We start from the raw sequence: 19,485 nt of genomic DNA, 5'->3' as shown, positions 1-19,485 counted from the left end.
AAGTGCTCAGCTAACAGTATAAAGGTCATATTTACTACCGCCGCCATACTCAATGTGTAATGCAGCTCCACAGGCACATTCCACTGCACACATGCAGTGGAATGTGCCTGTGGAGCTGCATTTCAATGCTAACAGATGTTGTACTACATGTCCTGTATTTTCTTTCTTACAGGAGTGTACCGTGTATCAGCCCTGGAGAGGTAGCAAGCTGAGGAACACAGAAACAACCTACAAGGAAGTAATTGGTACTGCTTAGAAAATAGCAGAAGCGTAAAGGACCGTTTTAATTGGTAAGCAGGTACACTTAATGTATGAGACACTGTAAATCTCAAATGTTGTTTTGATCCCTGCATATCGAACAGAGTTTCAACCTTTCCAAACTTTCAATCAGGCTTTCGGATTTTTTCACCCTTTCTCTGTATGTACAATTATGGTCGATACTGTGCTCTATGACTTCTGTCACACTTTATTGCATGACTTGCAAATGCATTGGAGGAAGACACACACAATTACATATCCTACAGTAGTGTCCCCACATGTGTGGGAATCAGTGCTTTTCACGCTTCAACCAAACGCCGTCTCTCTGGTGACTGTGAAAATTACGGGAAGGATCTGGCAACATAGCTGCCATTAAAATTCATGTAAATTTTACGGCTTCATTTTTCTTACGACACCGTAATTTTAGCCGGTGAAAAACAGCATTCAGGCTACATCAAAGTTATCGTAAATTTAACGGGGCATTACTTCTCCCAAAATGGCTGTTACTTTAATGAGAAAAGTCTGGCAACACAGCTGTCATTAGGATATACGAAAATTATACGGTAATTTTTTTCAGTGTGGTTTCATCCTGATCCTGCGTTACGATGTAGTTTCTGGATATCTGGTTGGAGCGGAAATCTGTTCTTTGTCCCGAGAAGTGAAATGATCACGAAACGCAAATCCCACTGCATTCCTTCCTCGAGTGCATTAAGCATGAACTGCATTTCGAGAGGACAAACGTACAAATGCTTGCTTATATCCGTGTGCAGGTTGGGACTAAAGTTTGCGGAACATGCTCGCAGCGTGCATCTTCAGCGCGACAGCCTAGCGGCCGTCGTAAGCGGGTGTGTCCACTATTTCGGAGTGGCGGAAGGGTGCACTGCTGGCAACACACAGCGGTAGCTTCCACTTCCCAGGCTCAGCCAAGCCACACCGGAACCACCACTGTGTGTCGCTGACAACGCACACTTTCACCCCTCCGAGACAGTGAACTCTCCCGCTTCCGGCAGTCGCCAGGGTGTCGCACCGAAGAGAAAGAAAAAGCACGTCGCTCGCGTGTTCCGTAAACCTTTGTCCGAACCTGTGCAACCCAATTGCGTGTACAATTTGACGTGTGTTCACTTCATTCATACTTGAGCATTTATGCAGCCGTCGACGCATGACGAAAGTGACGCGGCACGTATGGCTTAGTGGCATAGTAATGTGCAACATATTTGAGAATCATAAGGCATTGAGAGATACAGACTGATAATAGTGAGCAGTATACCATGTGCTCTCGCAATGCCGCATGTTCAGTTTGTTAGGAAGGTTTATTTGCATGTATAGCTGTTCCAGATATTCAGAAAGAGGAATACACACAATTACTTCTCAAAGGAAAAGGTTGCTTGCTCGTTATCTGCTGTTCCCCATGCAGAAAATAAAATATTTCTCAAACCCCGAAGCTTCTGTTCGGCTGTCAGTAGAAATGGTGCCCTCTCATCCCGGCATTTGCTCGGAAAACTGTCCCACGGATGGTGACATGCGATTTAAGCAATTCACTTACTAGTGGAGTCAGGCGGCGAGGCGTCAGGAGATGCGGTTATATCTGTGTCGTTATCCTCAGGTGTATCCAATGCCCTCATTACGTGAGTAAATGGCTGCAGTTCCAGATGAGCATCGGTGGTAATGTGCTCCTCATTTCTGCGTAGTTCTTCTGTGCTGCTTGTGGCACTCTCGTTCTCCGATAATGTCTGTGATGCTGATAATGTTTAAAAAACGAAATCAATATACGCTCCCGATCAATCTAAGGACAGCAAAGGTACACAGTGTAACATCGCCCTTTAGAGTGACCTTATTCTATCTTGCTACGTGCCCCAATACGCTAAAACAGTTTGTCCTCGCGCAAGGGAGAGTGAAGAGCTTGTAGAAACCACGTGGCCAAGTGTCTGTCCACTCAGAAAGCAGAAATCAAGGGGACATTTGAAGGCTGTCGTGGGTGGGCCGCGAATCTCACCCTGTGAAGACAGTTCAAGATACGGTCTTGTTTGCGAAGGTGATGAATGACGTCGCTTCACGGCCAGTAGGGAAGAGAGAAAGCCCGAGGAGGCTGCGCCGTCAGCTAGACAATTTGCATTCTCGTAACCGTAGGCCTTTTGTGCAAGTTTGGAAGTGTTCGTGCAAGCTCGTCGGCCCAGACATGCCCCAGTGATAGCGGTTACAGGGTTTCCAACATGCGTTCAGTTGTACCGTCAAGTTATATTTTTAAGACTTACTATTGGCCTAGGCATCAGTAGGGGCACTAAGTCATCCACTGACGTCACAAACGAAAATGAATTCACCGTCGTAACAAAACGCATTCGCTAATAAGATTTTGTGAACTAAGGTTTCTTACATCCTGTGAAGATTCCAGCCATGATGATGATGATGATGAGAACAGCGGTCACAATTTCGAAGAGTAGAGACCTGCAATGCAAAGACAGAACAGAGAATAAAATAAAACATTTCACCTGCATCTCAGACTATCTAAAATACCATACGATAGTCTGTTCTGGGGGTTAAATTTATAAATCAGGGCCTAGTTTTTCAGTGTACGGGTGACATTTCCTTCAGTACGAGACGACACTAAAACAACGGACACGATGGGGAACTCAAATTAACAGAATGGAATATTTATGATGAAAGATTGAAGTCACTGAAAAGGTTAGCCAGCTGTAGGACTGGAACCCACATCTTCTGTATTACCGGTCCAGGGTTCTACCAATTGAGCTAAGCTAACTCACCACCCGAGCGACTTCAAAGGGCGCGTCATCTAAAAAGACAAATCAACCACTCTCTCATCCCTCTTCCACTCGTGCATTTTTCTCACTCATACACACATTCATACGACGGGAACGACACCATCGGCAACTGTTGAACATGAGAGAACCGATGTTCTGAGGCTGGAACACATACGAGGAGTGTTCAAGTCAAACCGGGACTTTTCATTTTTTGCAAAACTAAAATGAACTTACATGCGAGAAATTATTTTTATTTTTCAACGTAATCTTCAGCTGCACTAATGCGCTTGTCCCAGTGTTTCACGAGGCCTTGGAATCCAGCAGGGTAGAAATCTTTACCAGCGCTTGGCAGCCATGATCGAACCGTATTCTTGACCTCGTCGACGCAGCTGAAGTGGGGCCCCCAAGGAACGCCTTCAGTGGCCCGAGGAGATGGAAATCGATCGGGACGAGGTCTAGACTGTATCCTAGATCTTGGAGGCTTTCCGTATGTCGAACGTAAAAAGGACATCCTCACCACTGGATCCCGAAAGTGCCAAAGAGCGGAGAGCGGGAGCTCAAGTGGAGAGCTTGGACGAAGGTACAGACAAGCGGTTGGAGCACTACTGTACCTCTCGGACAGAACAAGGCCGGAACTGGCGTTCGCAACTGCCTACACGAGCCAACTGAGCAACCCGAGCGAGGAGCACTGGAGTGGAATAAAACACATCCTTCGCTACGTGAAGCAAACAATCACGGGCTGTTTTACCGCCGAAGCGCAAACAGCGCTCATGCTTTTTGCGACGCGGATCGGGCTGGAGACAAGAAGGACCGAAAGTCTTTCAGCGGATACGCAATCACGTTGGCAGGTTCTGCTATCTCATCGAGCAGCAAAAATCAGCGAACTGCAGCGCTGTCAACGGTCGAAGCAGAATACATGGCAATGCGTCAGGCAGCAAGGGAGGTGCTATAGCTTCAGCATTTCGCAGAAGAAATGGGTCCCAAGAACTCACACGGATATCGCAAATGTTGTTCGCACACAACAAGGCAGCAACCTCTCTTAGCACCAACCAGATGGCATCAGAACGGAGCAAGCATATTGAGATCAAGGAGCAGTAATTACTAATATACGGACTAAATAATTAGATGATGGCATATCTTATATCAATTTTATATCGAGTGTTTTTGTGAATCAAAGTTAAACAAGATATCATTGTAGCGTGACTGACGGTCGGATGCCACGAGGATGTTGCCAATATACCAGGGTCTTCGTTAATGGCGGACTGGAATTTGTAGATAGGGTAAGATTACCGTTGTCCCCGTGACCGACCAGAAGCAAAGTTTCATTGAAGAAGAACAATTGAAACTTCGTCAATTGAATGGCTCGGTTAGCTGAAATAACGCGAAACTGGGGGATTTTTTTTTTTTTGGCACGACTGATCGGTGGTTAGTTCTAAAAGACGATTTCGTCTGGCTTGGCAGGCGTTACACCGAGTTAAGTGGACAACATTGGAGGAGCTGTAGTCTAGATATTCATTGATTTTGACGGAAAAGCTAGTGTATGCTCTTAACTGATTGAGCCCTTTACATTAGTTTGCAAATCTGACATCTACTGCCGTTGCATGAATGGCAGTCAGTTTGTGAATTTTCTGGTTCTGTTACTTGAGAGCGAACCAAGCTATCTTCTAAGCTGCGTTTAGTTGGTTAAGATTCCTTCCCATAATATCATCGCTTGAACAGATTTTCCTATATCGTAGAGCCTGGCAGTAGGGGATAGTCAATTTTGTGTGTCGTGGGTGGCAACTGTTGAATGACAAATACTGGTGAATCCTTAGGCTCACGATAAAGATCAGCAGTAAAGCAGCATCAGTTATTTTATCTTGCACATTCAGGAAGTTAGCTGTGATTGCTGGGCAGGAATCGGTGAACTTTATAGAGGGACGCAACAGGTTGAAATTCCGTATAAATTCTAGCAGGTGGTCTTCTGAGTGTGGTCAGATCATAAATGACACCAAGATAGCGCTTGTAAAGAGAGTGCTTTAGTTCGCGTTCATTCGAGAACTTTTCTTCCAAAGCTCCCACGAATAGAATTACATAATTAGGTGCCATTAGGATGTTCATAGCTGCCGTTGATATGTAAGTATTGTTTGCCGTTTTATTCGAAGTTGTTATTAATTTCAGAATCAATTTTAGTAGCGTAGACAGGACACATGAATCACATGGAGTTTCCGAGTATTCTGAAAAGACAGCCTCTGCGACCGAAATGGCGTCTTCGTGCGGGATATTAGTATAGAGGGATACTCTATACTAATATCCCACATCGGGCCATTCAGTTAACGAAGTTTCAATTTTCCTTCTTCAATCAAACTTTGTTTCCGACTGATCAAGGGAACAACGCGAATCTTGCCTTATCTACAAATTCCAGTCCACCATAAACGATGATTCTGGTATATTTTCAACAATAAGACTTTAACTGCTTGGACAAGGTACAGCTTCCTTTTTTTTTTTTTTTCAGCTGGACTCATGACACCCTTCCGACCCCAAGGACGATCACATCACGCCTGGACTTTACACAACAACAATCCCGAGGTTGACCTTCTGACGACTGCCTGGCGGAGTGAACCCCGACTGTGAGGTCACGCTACACACCTCAAAAGCTTCAAGACACCTTGCTAATTTCTTAGTCATTTGACCATACCTCTTAGGCACCTTTCTAATAGTTTAAACTCTAATAAATGTAAGTCACCCCCTTTATTACTTCCCCTACTTGATTTGTTTGCCTTTCAATCCTTCATAACTGTATTTGCTTCGCGGCCTTCTGAACTTTTATTCTTCGTCATACACTATACAGGGTCTCTCAGCTAAATGTGACCATATATTTTAAAAATATATCTATCACTTTTTCCGCGATGAAATCAATTGCAATATAGCATATGCTGAAGGGCACTTCCTATGAGGGCATTAGCAGACTCCTAAGGCAATGTCTTAATTAACTTTCAATAATTAACTATTTAATTATAAAAGCTACGAAGTTGCTCCAATGAGAACATCTGATCTCTTCGGTCACCAGATACCAAAGCCGTTTTCAGAACAAAAATTCGTTCGATAGATTTGTCCTGACGAAGACAGTGCCACTGTCGAAACGTCGAGCATTCTTTTTTTTTAATCTATGTGTTAAATTGCCCATTAAATAAATAAGTTTTTGTTAACGTTCCTGTAATCTGTAGTCCAAGTCTTATTATTTCACTTTGATATATATATATATATCATGCAACAGCAAATCGAAGCCAAATCTAACGCCGGCTGAGCAGCGCAGCCTTTCTGACCTTCGGGACCGCAGTGACATAGTCGTTAAAAAAGCTGATAAAGGTGGTGCAATCTTAGTAATGGACAAACAAAACTACATTAACGAAGGCATCCGGCAATTATTGTGCGCATCGTTCTACAAACTCCTCGAGGCTGGCACTACAGAGGAAATTACGGCTCATATTATCCGCAGTCTAAAAGATCTAAAAGCAAGTAAAAAGATAGATTCCACCCTATACGATTATCTACTCCCCAAAGACCCCGCAGCGGGCAGGTTTTATATGCTCCCTAAAATCCATAAACCTGGAAATCCAGGGCGCCCAATAGTTTCATGCAACGGTACAGCTACCGAGAACATTTCAAGCTTTATTGGCCACCTTCTTAAAGATATACCTCCTAAACTACCATCCTACATTAGGGACACCAATCACTTTCTTCAAATTTTAAGTGAATGTCAGCCTCCTTCTTCCAGTTTGCTAGTCACGCTAGACGTTCCCTCTCTATATACTAATATCCCCCACGAGGATGGCATTGCTGCAGCGGAAAGGTCATTTTCAAAATAGTCTGATACCTCATACGATCCTTGTGTCCTATGCACATTTCTCAATCTTATTCTCAAAAATAACAAGTTCAAATTTGACGGTAAGCACTACTTGCAAGTTCATGGCACGGCTATGGGTACAAAAATGCCACCTAACTATGCAAATATTTTTATGGGAGCTCTAGAGGAGGAATTTCTGTCTAAACGCCTGAAGAAGCCCACGCTTTACAAGCGGTTCCTCGACGACATCTTCATGGTGTGGCCACACTCAGAAGATGACCTAATCACATTTATCAGCGGCTTTAACAAAGCACATCCGGCCATCAAGTTCACCCATTCTTATTCCGCTTTAACTGTTAACTTTCTCGATGTCCAAGTAAAGTGAACCAACGGGGTCGTGTCCACAAACCTGTTCCGTAAACCTACAGACTCTCAACAGTATCTAGCATTTAACAATTGTCACCCGCGTCATACTAAACTTGCCATCCCTTACAGCCAAGCACTTCGATACAAGCGCATCTGTTCCAGTGACGATGACTTGGACAGAAATCTAGCTGAACTTAGGGAAACATACATCGGTCGTCAATTTCCACCTAGCTCAGTTGACGACGCTCTAAACAAAGCCCGCAAAGCAGATCGCAAAGCCCTGTTCCAAAACCACAAACGCGTGTTAGATAATGGTTCCGTAAAACTCGTCTTAGCATTTAGCAGCAATATTCCAAGCGTTAACAATATACTAAGCCGTCACCATAGTATCCTTCTCCAATCGTAGCGCATGGGACAAATTTTCCCTCAGCCACCGCGGGTAACTTACAGGCGCGCGCGCAACCTGCACGATAATCGCTAACAGGATTTATCGCTTACAGACAGATCGCTTACAGATTTATCGCTTCACAGGTTCATCTGACACGCACTTATCAAGAGGATTCTGATGAACATTCTGTGACTTCGGCAACATGTGCTAACGTGCAGTCACCTGACTTCCTCGCTATGATATTTAAGGATCTTCACGTCGACAGCCTTTGGGGATTTGGAGCCGGCACTCGTTGTGATATGTCGGTTAACTTTGCTCTGCTCTCGCAGGTTAGTAACTTTATTCCAATGACGTGTATGCGTTGGGTACACATACTGCCGGCTCCAAACCAACCAATTGCATCTCCAGCCAAACGTAGAAATTACCTTATATCATGCACATTGCTGTTGCTGCTGCTTACGTTTAACGACTTGTTTGTCTTGATCTCTGCTCCCCACTGTATTTGGCTTTCTCTCTGTTTCTCTGCGATGCTTATGAAGAGAGCAACTTCCATGGTGTTTCATTATTTCTGTACGAGGCTACTATTATTATCCGGAGACATTGAGCTTAACCCGGGACCCATTGACGTTGAAAGGTTGGATAAGATTCAATCTGCTATAGACTCTTTGACTTCTGGTGCAGCTAAAAACCAACGTGAGAACACACTTAAGTTACGTGATACTGCAAAGAATATCACAGAACTTTCAGAACGGATTCAGAAGTTAGAAGTCATCGCTGATACCATTAACACTATAAAGCAGGACGTTACCGAAATACGCATGGAGGTGAATGAGTTCCACGCGGTCTTCCCAAGTGTTCAAAAAGAAGTCAAACAGTGTTTGCTAAACGTTGATAATCTTGAGAATCGAATGAGACGAAACAACCTAATGTTCAGAGGCATCCCAGAACACTCTGTAGAGGCCTGGTCCGACACCGAAAACATTCTGCGTAATTTCGTTGAAGAACATCTTGGCCTATCACTGGGCGATGTAGAAAGAGTGCACAGACTTGGCGAAAAAAGAGGACAATTATCATCGCCCAATTATTGTTAAGTTCTGTAACTATAAACAACGACAAACCATACTACAGAATGCACCCAAACTTAGAAATGTCAATGAACCAAGGGTATGGATAGAAGAAGATTATTCGCAACGTATGCGACAAATACGAAAATTGCTGTGGGATTTTGGAAAACCTTATCGTGACGGTGGCAAAAAAATACGTCTTGTTTTTGATAAGTTGTATATCGATGGTCAGTTATATATGTATGACGAAACTAGTTCCAAAATAAGTATTGTGAATCGTGATAGCTGCACCAAAGGGGGCCGTGAACAGGCAACAGCCAAATGACGTTGCAACGTTGATGCACCGGCCAGTTCTCAACTTGTAGCCCTTGTTTTTAATTTTCGTAGTCTGTTATCTGTTGAAGAAGTTGTTGCAGCGATTGCTGATGCTTGTGGTGGCGATATCATTGCTGGCACCGAAACATGGCTTGATAAAAATATTTATGACCACAATCTATTACTCAGTAATAAATTCCGTGTCTATCGGAAAGATAGGATTGGTAGGCGTGGAGGAGGTGTTATCATTGCAGTTCGCAACAATCTGACTTCCCACCCAAGCAGCACAACCCAAGCAGCAAAATGCACTGAAAGTCGAGTGCGATAGGGGTGGACGGGTAGATCAAAGGCCTTGAACAGATTCATGAAACTACAGAACATTGATAAGACACATACCGTCCACTCCTAATGCACTCAACTTCCAGTACATTGTGCTGCTTGGGAATGTACTGAAAGCCGGGTGCAACAGGGGTGGACGGTATGTGTCTTATCAATGTTCTTCAGTTTCACGAGTTTGTTCAAGGCCTTCCACCTACCCGTCCACCCCTATTGCACTCGACCTTCAGTACATTTTGCTGCTTGGGCAGCTTGTACACTGCGATAGTGAATTAGAAATAGTTTTTGTTAAAGTTAGAGTGCTACACTCTTATGTTATCGTAGGTTGCTGTTATCGCCCCCCTGATGCTAGCCCTCACTTTATAGATGACTTGTGTATCTGTGTTCAGGATATTTTTCGACGGTTTCCTAACAATTCTGTTGTCTTGGCTGGTGATTTTAATTTTCCCGGTATTAACTGGCACTTTAAAAGACCGGACCCTTCACATCACAATCAAGCCGAAAGTAGGGCTATGTTGCACTTTTGTGAAGAGTTTGGTTTTTCGCAAGCAGTGTTAGATAATACCCGCGGTGACGCCGTGTTCGATATTTTCCTTATAAACACTCCTGAAAAGATTACGCAAGTTGACGTTCTAGAAGAAGTCAGTGATCATAGAGCCGTAGCAGTAACCATGCGCTTTGAGGTATCAAGGAGAAGAGACACCCGGAAATATATTTATGACTACAATGGGGCCAATGTGGAAGGTATGAATAGTTATCTAGAAGAATTTTATATGAGACTCTCTCATACATGGGCACGGAATCCGGTTAATGTTAACTGGTTATTGTTTAGAGATGCTATGCTTGACTGCGCTAAGAAGTTTATTCCAAAAATTATCGTTAAGTCATCTGACAAAAATCCATGGTTCAACTCTAAGCTTAAAAAATTGTTGAATAAAAAAAAGAGAGTATACCGTGAGGCAAAATATCGTGGCACGGAGTCTCAGTGGTCCTTGTATTTCAAAGTAGCCCGTGAATACAAATATGCCATAAGAAATGCCAAACACAGGTTTTATAATCACGACCTTTGTAGATTGTTGTCCTCGAATCCGAAGAAATTTTGGTCTGTTGTTAGGGCAGAGATGGGTGAGAGTAGGCCTGTAGTTGTCGATACGCAGGGCGTGTCCCTCGCGGATGATGATGCAGTGGACGGATTAACTGAGTTCTTTTCATCAGTGTTTACTAGAGAGGCGCTTCCTTGCCCACCCGTACAAATATGCATTCGTGATACCATGCAAGATCCGATCATTGTCTCTACAGACGGCATATGTAAAATTATAAATGACTTGCCTCTCTCGTCGTCTCCGGGTTGCGATGGTATCTCCACTAAGTTTTTAAAAATGACTAAGCATGTGGCCAGTAGGAACCTTGCGATTATATTTCAGCAGTCACTTGACACTGCAGCGATACCTGGAGACTGGAAGCATTCGGTTGTCGTTCCCATACCGAAGGTCCCCTCCCCAACAATTGAGTGCTTTCGGCCAATCTCACTCACTTGCGTCTCATGCAAGGTGCTTGAACACATTATATTTTGTGTTGTTATGAAGCATTTGGTTGCCCACGGCTTCTTTTATGTAAACCAGCATGGCTTCAGAAGTGGGTTCTTCTGCGAGGGTCAACTGTTTGAATTTGTCACTGACATTTTTAATAACCTTAACTTAGGCATACAAACTGATGCAATATTTATAGACTTGGCTAAAGCATTCGACCTTGTCCCACACCAACGATTGATTAACAAGGTAAAATATCTTGGCCTTCACCATACAATTGTAAACTGGATTGGTTCTTTCTTACAAGGAAGAACACAGAGAGTTAAGTGGGGTACGGCTATGTCCAACGTTTCCGAAGTAGTCTCTGGCGTACCACAGGGGTCAGTCCTGGGCCCTTTGTTATATTTGATCTATATTAATGACCTGCCAAATTCAATACAATCCAGCATTAGGTTTTATGCTGATGATATCGTCCTTTACCGTCCTATTAGAGATAACTTCGATCATTTAATTTTGCAGTCTGATTTAACGAACATTAAAAGTTGGTGTACTGTATGGCAGATGGAGGTTAATGTAGAAAAAAGTAAATTTATGACCTTCAACCAGGGCGAAGACGCAATACTGTAATACCTACGTATTTGGTGATTGGAATCTGGAGAGGGTCATGATATATAAGTACCTGGGGGTTCATCTGGCTCATAACTTGTCGTGGTCACATCACATTAATGAAATTTCTCACAAAGCAACTCATACTCTGGGGTTTCTACGACGTGTATTGCGCTTGGCATCTACAGATGTTAGATTAATGGCCTACAACACTTTGGTCCGAAGTAAATTGAAATATGCGTCCATTATTTGGAATCCCTCCCAGAAGTATTTAATTGAACAAATCGAGGCCGTTCAAGACAAGGCAGTTTTATCCGTTTACCTTTAAAAAATATGACTGGACCAGCATTACCGAATTCAAGCAATCAAAGTGCATCCCACTTCTTGCTAACAGAAGGAAGGTTAAAAGGCTGGTGAACATTTTTCGGCTTTTCCTCAATGGCTCTTCGTATATTGAACCAGCCCACCACATATCGGCCCGTCTTGACCACCATCACAAGCTTAAGACGACATTTGGCATGACAGGCTATTTTTATAATTCCCCCCTTCAGACAGGCATCCGTGATTGGAATTCTTTGCCTGAAGAGGTTGTCATGAATAATAACATTGATATTTTTACTAGGGCCTGTGAGAGATTGTACTTAGAGTAGGTAACAGCTTTATGGTTGTGCTTTCTTGTGATTGTCGTGTTTTTTTATATGTATCCTTTTCCTATTGTTTCCCCCCTTATGTAATGCCATAGCAATGGCACTTAAGGTATATAATAAATAAATAAATAAATAATCTAGTTAGTTCTAAGGTTAATAAAGCAGCGCATCCAGGAAACGGCTGTCACCCGTGCGATGGTCGCAGGTGCCAGCCGCAAACACGGCGAAACACGTGTCCTCTGGTGCTGTCGCATCGTTCAATGAGTATCTGTTTCTCTACGTGCAGCCATAGAAGTCATCTTAACTGTAAGTTTGAATTTCAAACACGTCTAGTATCATTTACCTATTTTTTTAATGGCTTTCCCCCCTCTTTATAATTCACTGGCTTGCACTGTGGCATTGAGGAGTGCTCGGTCACCCTCCCAGGCGGATATCGCTCGCTGAGTGACCCCTGGTTTGCCTATCCCGAACGATGCGCAGCTACCCAGGGCTGACGAGCCGCAAACACGGCGAAACACGTGTCCTCTGGTTCTGTCGCATCGTTCAATGAGTATCTGCTTCCCTACCTGCAGCCATAGAAGCCATCTTAACTGTAAGTTTGAATTTCAAACACGTCTAGTATCATTTACCTATTTTTTTGATGGCTTTTCCCTGCTCTTTATAATTCAGTGGCTTGCACTGTGGCATTGAGGAGTGCTCGGTCACCCTCCCAGGTGGATATCGCTCGCTGAGTGACCCCTGGTTTGCCAATCCCGAACGATGCGCAGCTACCCAGGGCTGACGAGCCGCAAACACGGCGAAACACGTGTCCTCTGGTTCTGTCGCATCGTTCAATGAGTATCTGTTTCTCTACGTGCAGCCATAGAAGCCATCTTAACTGTAAGTTTGAATTTCAAACACGTCTAGTATCATTTACCTATTTTTTAATGGCTTTTCCCCCTCTTTATAAATCACTGGCTTGCACTGTGGCATTGAGGAGTGCTCGGTCACCCTCCCAGGTGGATATCGCTCGCTGAGTGACCCTGGTTTGCCAATCCCGAACGATGCGCAGATACCCAGGGCTGACGAGTCGCAAACACGACGAAACACGTGTCCTCTGGTTCTGTCGCATCGTTCAATGAGTATCTGTTTCTCTGCGTGCAGCCATAGAGGCCATCTTAACTGTAAGTTTGAATTTCAAACACGTCTAGTATCATTTACCTATTTTTTTATGGCTTTTCCCTGCTCTTTATAATTCAGTGGCTTGCACTGTGGCATTGAGGAGTGCTCGGTCAACCTCCCAGGTGGATATCGCTCGCTGAGTGACACCTGGTTTGCCAATCCCGAACGATGCGCATCTACCCAGGGCTGAAGAGCCGCAAACACGGCGAAACACGTGTCCTCTGGTTCTGTCGCATTGTTCAATGAATATCTGTTTCTCTACGTGCAGCCATAGAAGCCATCTTAACTGTAAGTTTGAATTTCAAACACGTCTAGTATCATTTACCTATTTTTTAATGGCTTTTCCCCCTCTTTATAATTCACTGGCTTGCAGTGTGGCATTGAGGAGTGCTCGGTCACCCTCCCAGCTAGATATCGCTCGCTGAGTGACCCCTGGTTTGCCAATCCCGAACGATGCGCAGGTACCCAGGGCTGACGAGCCGCAAACACGGCGAAACACGTGTCCTCTGGTTCTGTCGCATCGTTCAATGAGTATCTGTTTCTCTACGTGCAGCCATAGAAGCCATCTTAACTGTAAGTTTGAATTTCAAACACGTCTAGTATCATTTACCTATTTTTTAACGGCTTTTGCCCCTCTTTATTATTCCTTGACTTGCACTGTGGCATTGAGGAGTGCTCGGTCACCCTCCCAGGTGGATATCGCTCGCTGAGTGACCCCTGGTTTGCCAATCCCGAACGATGCGCATCTACCCAGGGCTGAAGAGCCGCAAACACGGCGAAACACGTGTCCTCTGGTTCTGTCGCATTGTTCAATGAATATCTGTTTCTCTACGTGCAGCCATAGAAGCCATCTTAACTGTAAGTTTGAATTTCAAACACGTCTAGTATCATTTACCTATTTTTTTAATGGCTTTTCCCCCTCTTTATAATTCACTGGCTTGCACTGTGGCATTGAGGAGTGCTCGGTCACCCTCCCAGCTAGATATCGCTCGCTGAGTGACCCCTGGTTTGCCAATCCCGAACGATGCGCAGCTACCCAGGGCTGACGACCCGCAAACACGGCGAAACACGTGTCCTCTGCTTCTGTCGCATCGTTCAATGAGTATCTGTTTCTCTACGTGCAGCCATAGAAGTCATCTTAACTGTAAGTTTGAATTTAAAACACGTCTAGTATCATTTACCTATTTTTTAATGGCTTTCCCCCTCTTTATAATTCACTGGCTTGCACTGTGGCATTGAGGAGTGCTCGGTCACCCTCCCAGGTGGATATCGCTCGCTGAGTGACCCCTGGTTTGCCAATCCCGAACGATGCGCAGATACCCAGGGCTGACGAGTCGCAAACACGACGAAAGACGTGTCCTCAGGTTCTGTCGCATCGTTCAATGAGTATCTGTTTCTCTACGTGCAGCCATAGAGGCCATCTTAACTGTAAGTTTGAATTTCAAACACGTCTAGTATCATTTACCTATTTTTTTACTGGCTTTTCCCCCCTCTTTATAATTCACTGGCTTGCACTGTGGCATTGAGGAGTGCTCGGTCACCCTCCCAGGTGGATATCGCTCGCTGAGTGATCCCTGGTTTGCCAATCCCGAACGATGCGCAGCTACCCAGGGCTGACGAGCCGCAAACACGGCGAAACACGTGTCCTCTGGTTCTGTCGCATCGTTCAATGAGTATCTGTTTCTCTACGTGCAGACATAGAAGCCATCTTAACTGTAAGTTTGAATTTCAAACACGTCTAGTATCATTTACCTATTTTTTAATGGCTTTTCCCCCTCTTTATAATTCACTGGCTTGCACTGTGGCATTGAGGAGTGCTCGGTCACCCTCCCAGGTGGATATCGCTCGCTGAGTGACCCCTGGTTTGCCAATCCCGAACGATGCGCAGCTACCCAGGGCTGACGAGCCGCAAACACGGCGAAACACGTGTCCTCTGGTTCTGTCGCATCGTTCAATGAGTATCTGTTTCTCTACGTGCAGCCATAGAGGCCATCTTAACTGTAAGTTTGAATTTCAAACACGTCTAGTATCATTTACCTATTTTTTTACTGGCTTTTCCCCCCTCTTTATAATTCACTGGCTTGCACTGTGGCATTGAGGAGTGCTCGGTCACCCTCCCAGGTGGATATCGCTCGCTGAGTGATCCCTGGTTTGCCAATCCCGAACGATGCGCAGCTACCCAGGGCTGACGAGCCGCAAACACGGCGAAACACGTGTCCTCTGGTTCTGTCGCATCGTTCAATGAGTATCTGTTTCTCTACGTGCAGCCATAGAAGCCATCTTAACTGTAAGTTTGAATTTCAAACACGTCTAGTATCATTTACCTATTTTTTAATGGCTTTTCCCCCTGTTTATAATTCACTGGCTTGCACTGTGGCATTGAGGAGTGCTCGGTCACCCTCCCAGGCGGATATCGCTCGCTGAGTGACCCCTGGTTTGCCTATCCCGAACGATGCGCAGCTACCCAGGGCTGACGAGCCGCAAACACGGCGAAACACGTGTCCTCTGGTTCTGTCGCATCGTTCAATGAGTATCTGCTTCCCTACGTGGAGCCATAGAAGCCATCTTAACTGTAAGTTTGAATTTCAAACACGTCTAGTATCATTTACCTATTTTTTTGATGGCTTTTCCCTGCTCTTTATAATTCAGTGGCTTGCACTGTGGCATTGAGGAGTGCTCGGTCATCCTCCCAGGTGGATATCGCTCGCTGAGTGACCCCTGGTTTGCCAATCCCGAACGATGCGCAGCTACCCAGGGCTGACGAGCCGCAAACACGGCGAAACACGTGTCCTCTGGTTCTGTCGCATCGTTCAATGAGTATCTGTTTCTCTACGTGCAGCCATAGAAGCCATCTTAACTGTAAGTTTGAATTTCAAACACGTCTACTATCATTTACCTATTTTTTAACGGCTTTTGCCCCTCTTTATAATTCCTTGACTTGCACTGTGGCATTGAGGAGTGCTCGGTCACCCTCCCAGGTGGATATCGCTCGCTGAGTGACCCCTGGGTTGCCAATCCCGAACGATGCGCATCTACCCAGGGCTGAAGAGCCGCAAACACGGCGAAACACGTGTCCTCTGGTTCTGTCGCATTGTTCAATGAATATCTGTTTCTCTACGTGCAGCCATAGAAGCCATCTTAACTGTAAGTTTGAATTTCAAACACGTCTAGTATCATTCACCTATTTTTTTAATGGCTTTTCCCCCTCTTTATAATTCACTGGCTTGCACTGTGGCATTGAGGAGTGCTCGGTCACCCTCCCAGCTAGATATCGCTCGCTGAGTGACCCCTGGTTTGCCAATCCCGAACGATGCGCAGGTACCCAGGGCTGACGAGCCGCAAACACGGCGAAACACGTGTCCTCTGGTTCTGTCGCATCGTTCAATGAGTATCTGTTTCTCTACGTGCAGCCATAGAAGCCATCTTAACTGTAAGTTTGAATTTCAAACACGTCTAGTATCATTTACCTATTTTTTAATGGCTTTTCCCCCTCTTTATAATTCACTGGCTTGCACTGTGGCATTGAGGAGTGCTCGGTCACCCTCCCAGGTGGATATCGCTCGCTGAGTGACCCCTGGTTTGCCAATCCCGAACGATGCGCAGCTACCCAGGGCTGACGAGCCGCAGACACGGCGAAACACGTGTCCTCTGGTTCTGTCGCATCGTTCAATGAGTAACTGTTTCTCTACGTGCAGCCATAGAAGCCATCTTAACTGTAAGTTTGAATTTCAAACACGTCTAGTATCATTTACCTATTTTTTTAATGGCTTTTCCCCCCTCTTTATAATTCACTGGCTTGCACTGTGGCATTGAGGAGTGCTCGGTCACCCTCCCAGGTGGATATCGCTCGCTGAGTGACCCCTGGTTTGCCAATCCCGAACGATGCGCAGCTACCCAGGACTGACGAGCCGCAAACACGGCGAAACACGTGTCCTCTGGTTCTGTCGCATCGTTCAATGAGTATCTGTTTCTCTACGTGCAGCCATAGAAGCCATCTTAACTGTAAGTTTGAGTTTCAAACACGTCTAGTATCATTTACCTATTTTTTAATGGCTTTCCCCCCCTCTTTATAATTCACTGGCTTGCAGTATGGCATTGAGGAGTGCTCGGTCACCCTCCCAGGTGGATATCGCTCGCTGAGTGACCCCTGGTTTGCCAATCCCGAACGATGCGCAGCTACCCAGGGCTGACGAGCCGCAAACACGGCGAAACACGTGTCCTCTGGTTCTGTCGCATCGTTCAATGAGTATCTGTTTCTCTACGTGCAGCCATAGAAGCCATCTTAACTGTAAGTTTGAATTTCAAACACGTCTAGTATCATTTACCTATTTTTTAACGGCTTTTCCCCCCTCTTTATAATTCACTGGCTTGCACTGTGGCATTGAGGAGTGCTCGGTCAACCTCCCAGGTGGATATCGCTCGCTGAGTGACCCCTGGTTTGCCAATCGCGAACGATGCGCAGCTACCCAGGGCTGACGAGCCGCAAACACGGCGAAACACGTGTCCTCTGGTTCTGTCGCATCGTTCAATGAGTATCTGTTTCTCTACGTGCAGCCATAGAAGCCATCTTAACTGTAAGTTTGAATTTCAAACACGTCTAGTATCATTTATCTATTTTTTTAATGGCTTTTCCCCCCTCTTTATAATTCACTGGCTTGCACTGTGGCATTGAGGAGTGCTCGGTCACCCTCCCAGGTGGATATCGCTCGCTGAGTGACCCCTGGTTTGCCAATCCCAAACGATGCGCAGCTACCCAGGGCTGACGAGCCGCAAACACGGCGAAACAAGTGTCCTCTGGTGCTGTCGCATCGTTCTATGAGTATCTGTTCCTCTATGTGCAGCCATAGAAGCCATCTTAATCTGTAAGTTTGAATTTCAAACACGTCTAGCGTCATTTACTTATTTGTTTAATGGCTTTTCCCCCTCTTTATATATACAGTGTGTCCACGCTAAGTGCGAACAGATTTTTTAAAAATATATCACTGTACTACAACTGTATCAATGTGCTACAACTTCCTCATTGACATCTGATATATATATATATATACAGGGGGTCCACACTAAGTGTGAACAGATTTTTCAAAAATATATCAATCACTTTTTCCGAGATGAAATCAATTGCAATATAGCATATGCTGAAGGGCACTCCCTAGGGGGGCATTACAGAATCCTAAGGCAATGTCATAATTAACTTTCGTAAATTAACTTTTTAATTATAAAAGCTACAAAGTTGCTCCAATGAGAACATCTGATCTCTTCGGTCACCAGATACCAAAGCCGTTCTCAGAACAAAAATCCGTTCGGTAGATCGTCCGCAAAAAATTCGTGAAGGAACGCCATTTTTTCTTGATTTGGTTTATTGCGCATCTTCAAAGAAGCGGCTTTCCTTTATCCCCAGTGTGAGAGAGTGAAAGAGCACAGTGCCGCCTCATGCGTCGAAGATTAGCTTTAACTTGCGGAAACAAAAATAAAAACACAAATCTATCGGGTGACCCTATCGCGACTGCCGTTATCTTGGGCCGCATTTTCTGTTTCCTTTTAATTTTTTTCCAGGACGCAAGAGCCGATAGTGTGCTCTTTCATCCTCTCGTATTGCGGGCGAAGGAAAGACTCGTCTCTAGAGATGCGCAATGAATAAAATTTAAAAAAAAATGGCGTTCCTTCACGAATTTTTTGCGGATGATCTATCCAACTGATTTTTGTTCTGAGAACGGCTTTGGTATCTGGTGACCGCCTGTGACACCCTGTATACATCTTTCCTTCCGAGCACTAAGGGTACGTGATGCAATACTCTCACACATAATCACATGGACAGTTCGACGTTTAATTCACAACAGTATCACAGGTCTCTATGATTTCTTAGAAAGCGCACATTTGGGTCGCCGAGCTCAGGAAAGTACGTTCGAGAAAAGGACTACCATGCACGCATTTTGTCTGTTTTGTTGGTTCTGAACTGCGACTGATGTTGCGTTCTGATGTCCCAGAGATTGCTAAAATAAGTCCTGAAATGTGCACATGAGAACCAGTCGTATGAGGTCATTGTGTCCAGGAACAGGAATGTGAATGTTGGTTGCCCTTTTTCATAGTGGCTTGCTTGTGGTCAGCATGATGCCACCGCAGAACTTGTACCGCAAGAACGAACGACGAAATAGTCCTCTATTTAAGCGAGTGTATTCCCCTTTCTATTGGATGTCCGCAGCGGCCCGCTACCTGCTGCTTCCGGAAGTTAGCTA

At 44.9% G+C, this 19,485-nt stretch overlaps 1 protein-coding gene across 1 annotated transcript in view; it reads right to left on the bottom strand.

The window, feature by feature from the left end:
- LOC135378997 (uncharacterized) overlaps window positions 1-19,485 on the bottom strand; it is a 355,209-nt gene that overhangs the window by 314,965 nt on the left and 20,759 nt on the right. Inside the window, exons 2-3 of the mRNA XM_064612222.1 lie at window positions 2,630-2,700; window positions 1,802-1,996 (exon numbers count right to left, since the gene is read on the bottom strand). Coding sequence (XP_064468292.1) covers window positions 1,802-1,996; window positions 2,630-2,700 — 266 coding nt within the window. The remainder of the gene's footprint in view (window positions 1-1,801; window positions 1,997-2,629; window positions 2,701-19,485) is intronic.

The sequence above is a fragment of the Ornithodoros turicata genome, chromosome 1 (genome assembly GCF_037126465.1).
Source record: "Ornithodoros turicata isolate Travis chromosome 1, ASM3712646v1, whole genome shotgun sequence".
In the NCBI taxonomy this organism is placed as follows: domain Eukaryota; kingdom Metazoa; phylum Arthropoda; class Arachnida; order Ixodida; family Argasidae; genus Ornithodoros; species Ornithodoros turicata.
The sequence above is the reverse complement of the archived record's forward strand: the minus strand, read 5'-3'. Positions and strand labels throughout refer to the sequence as shown.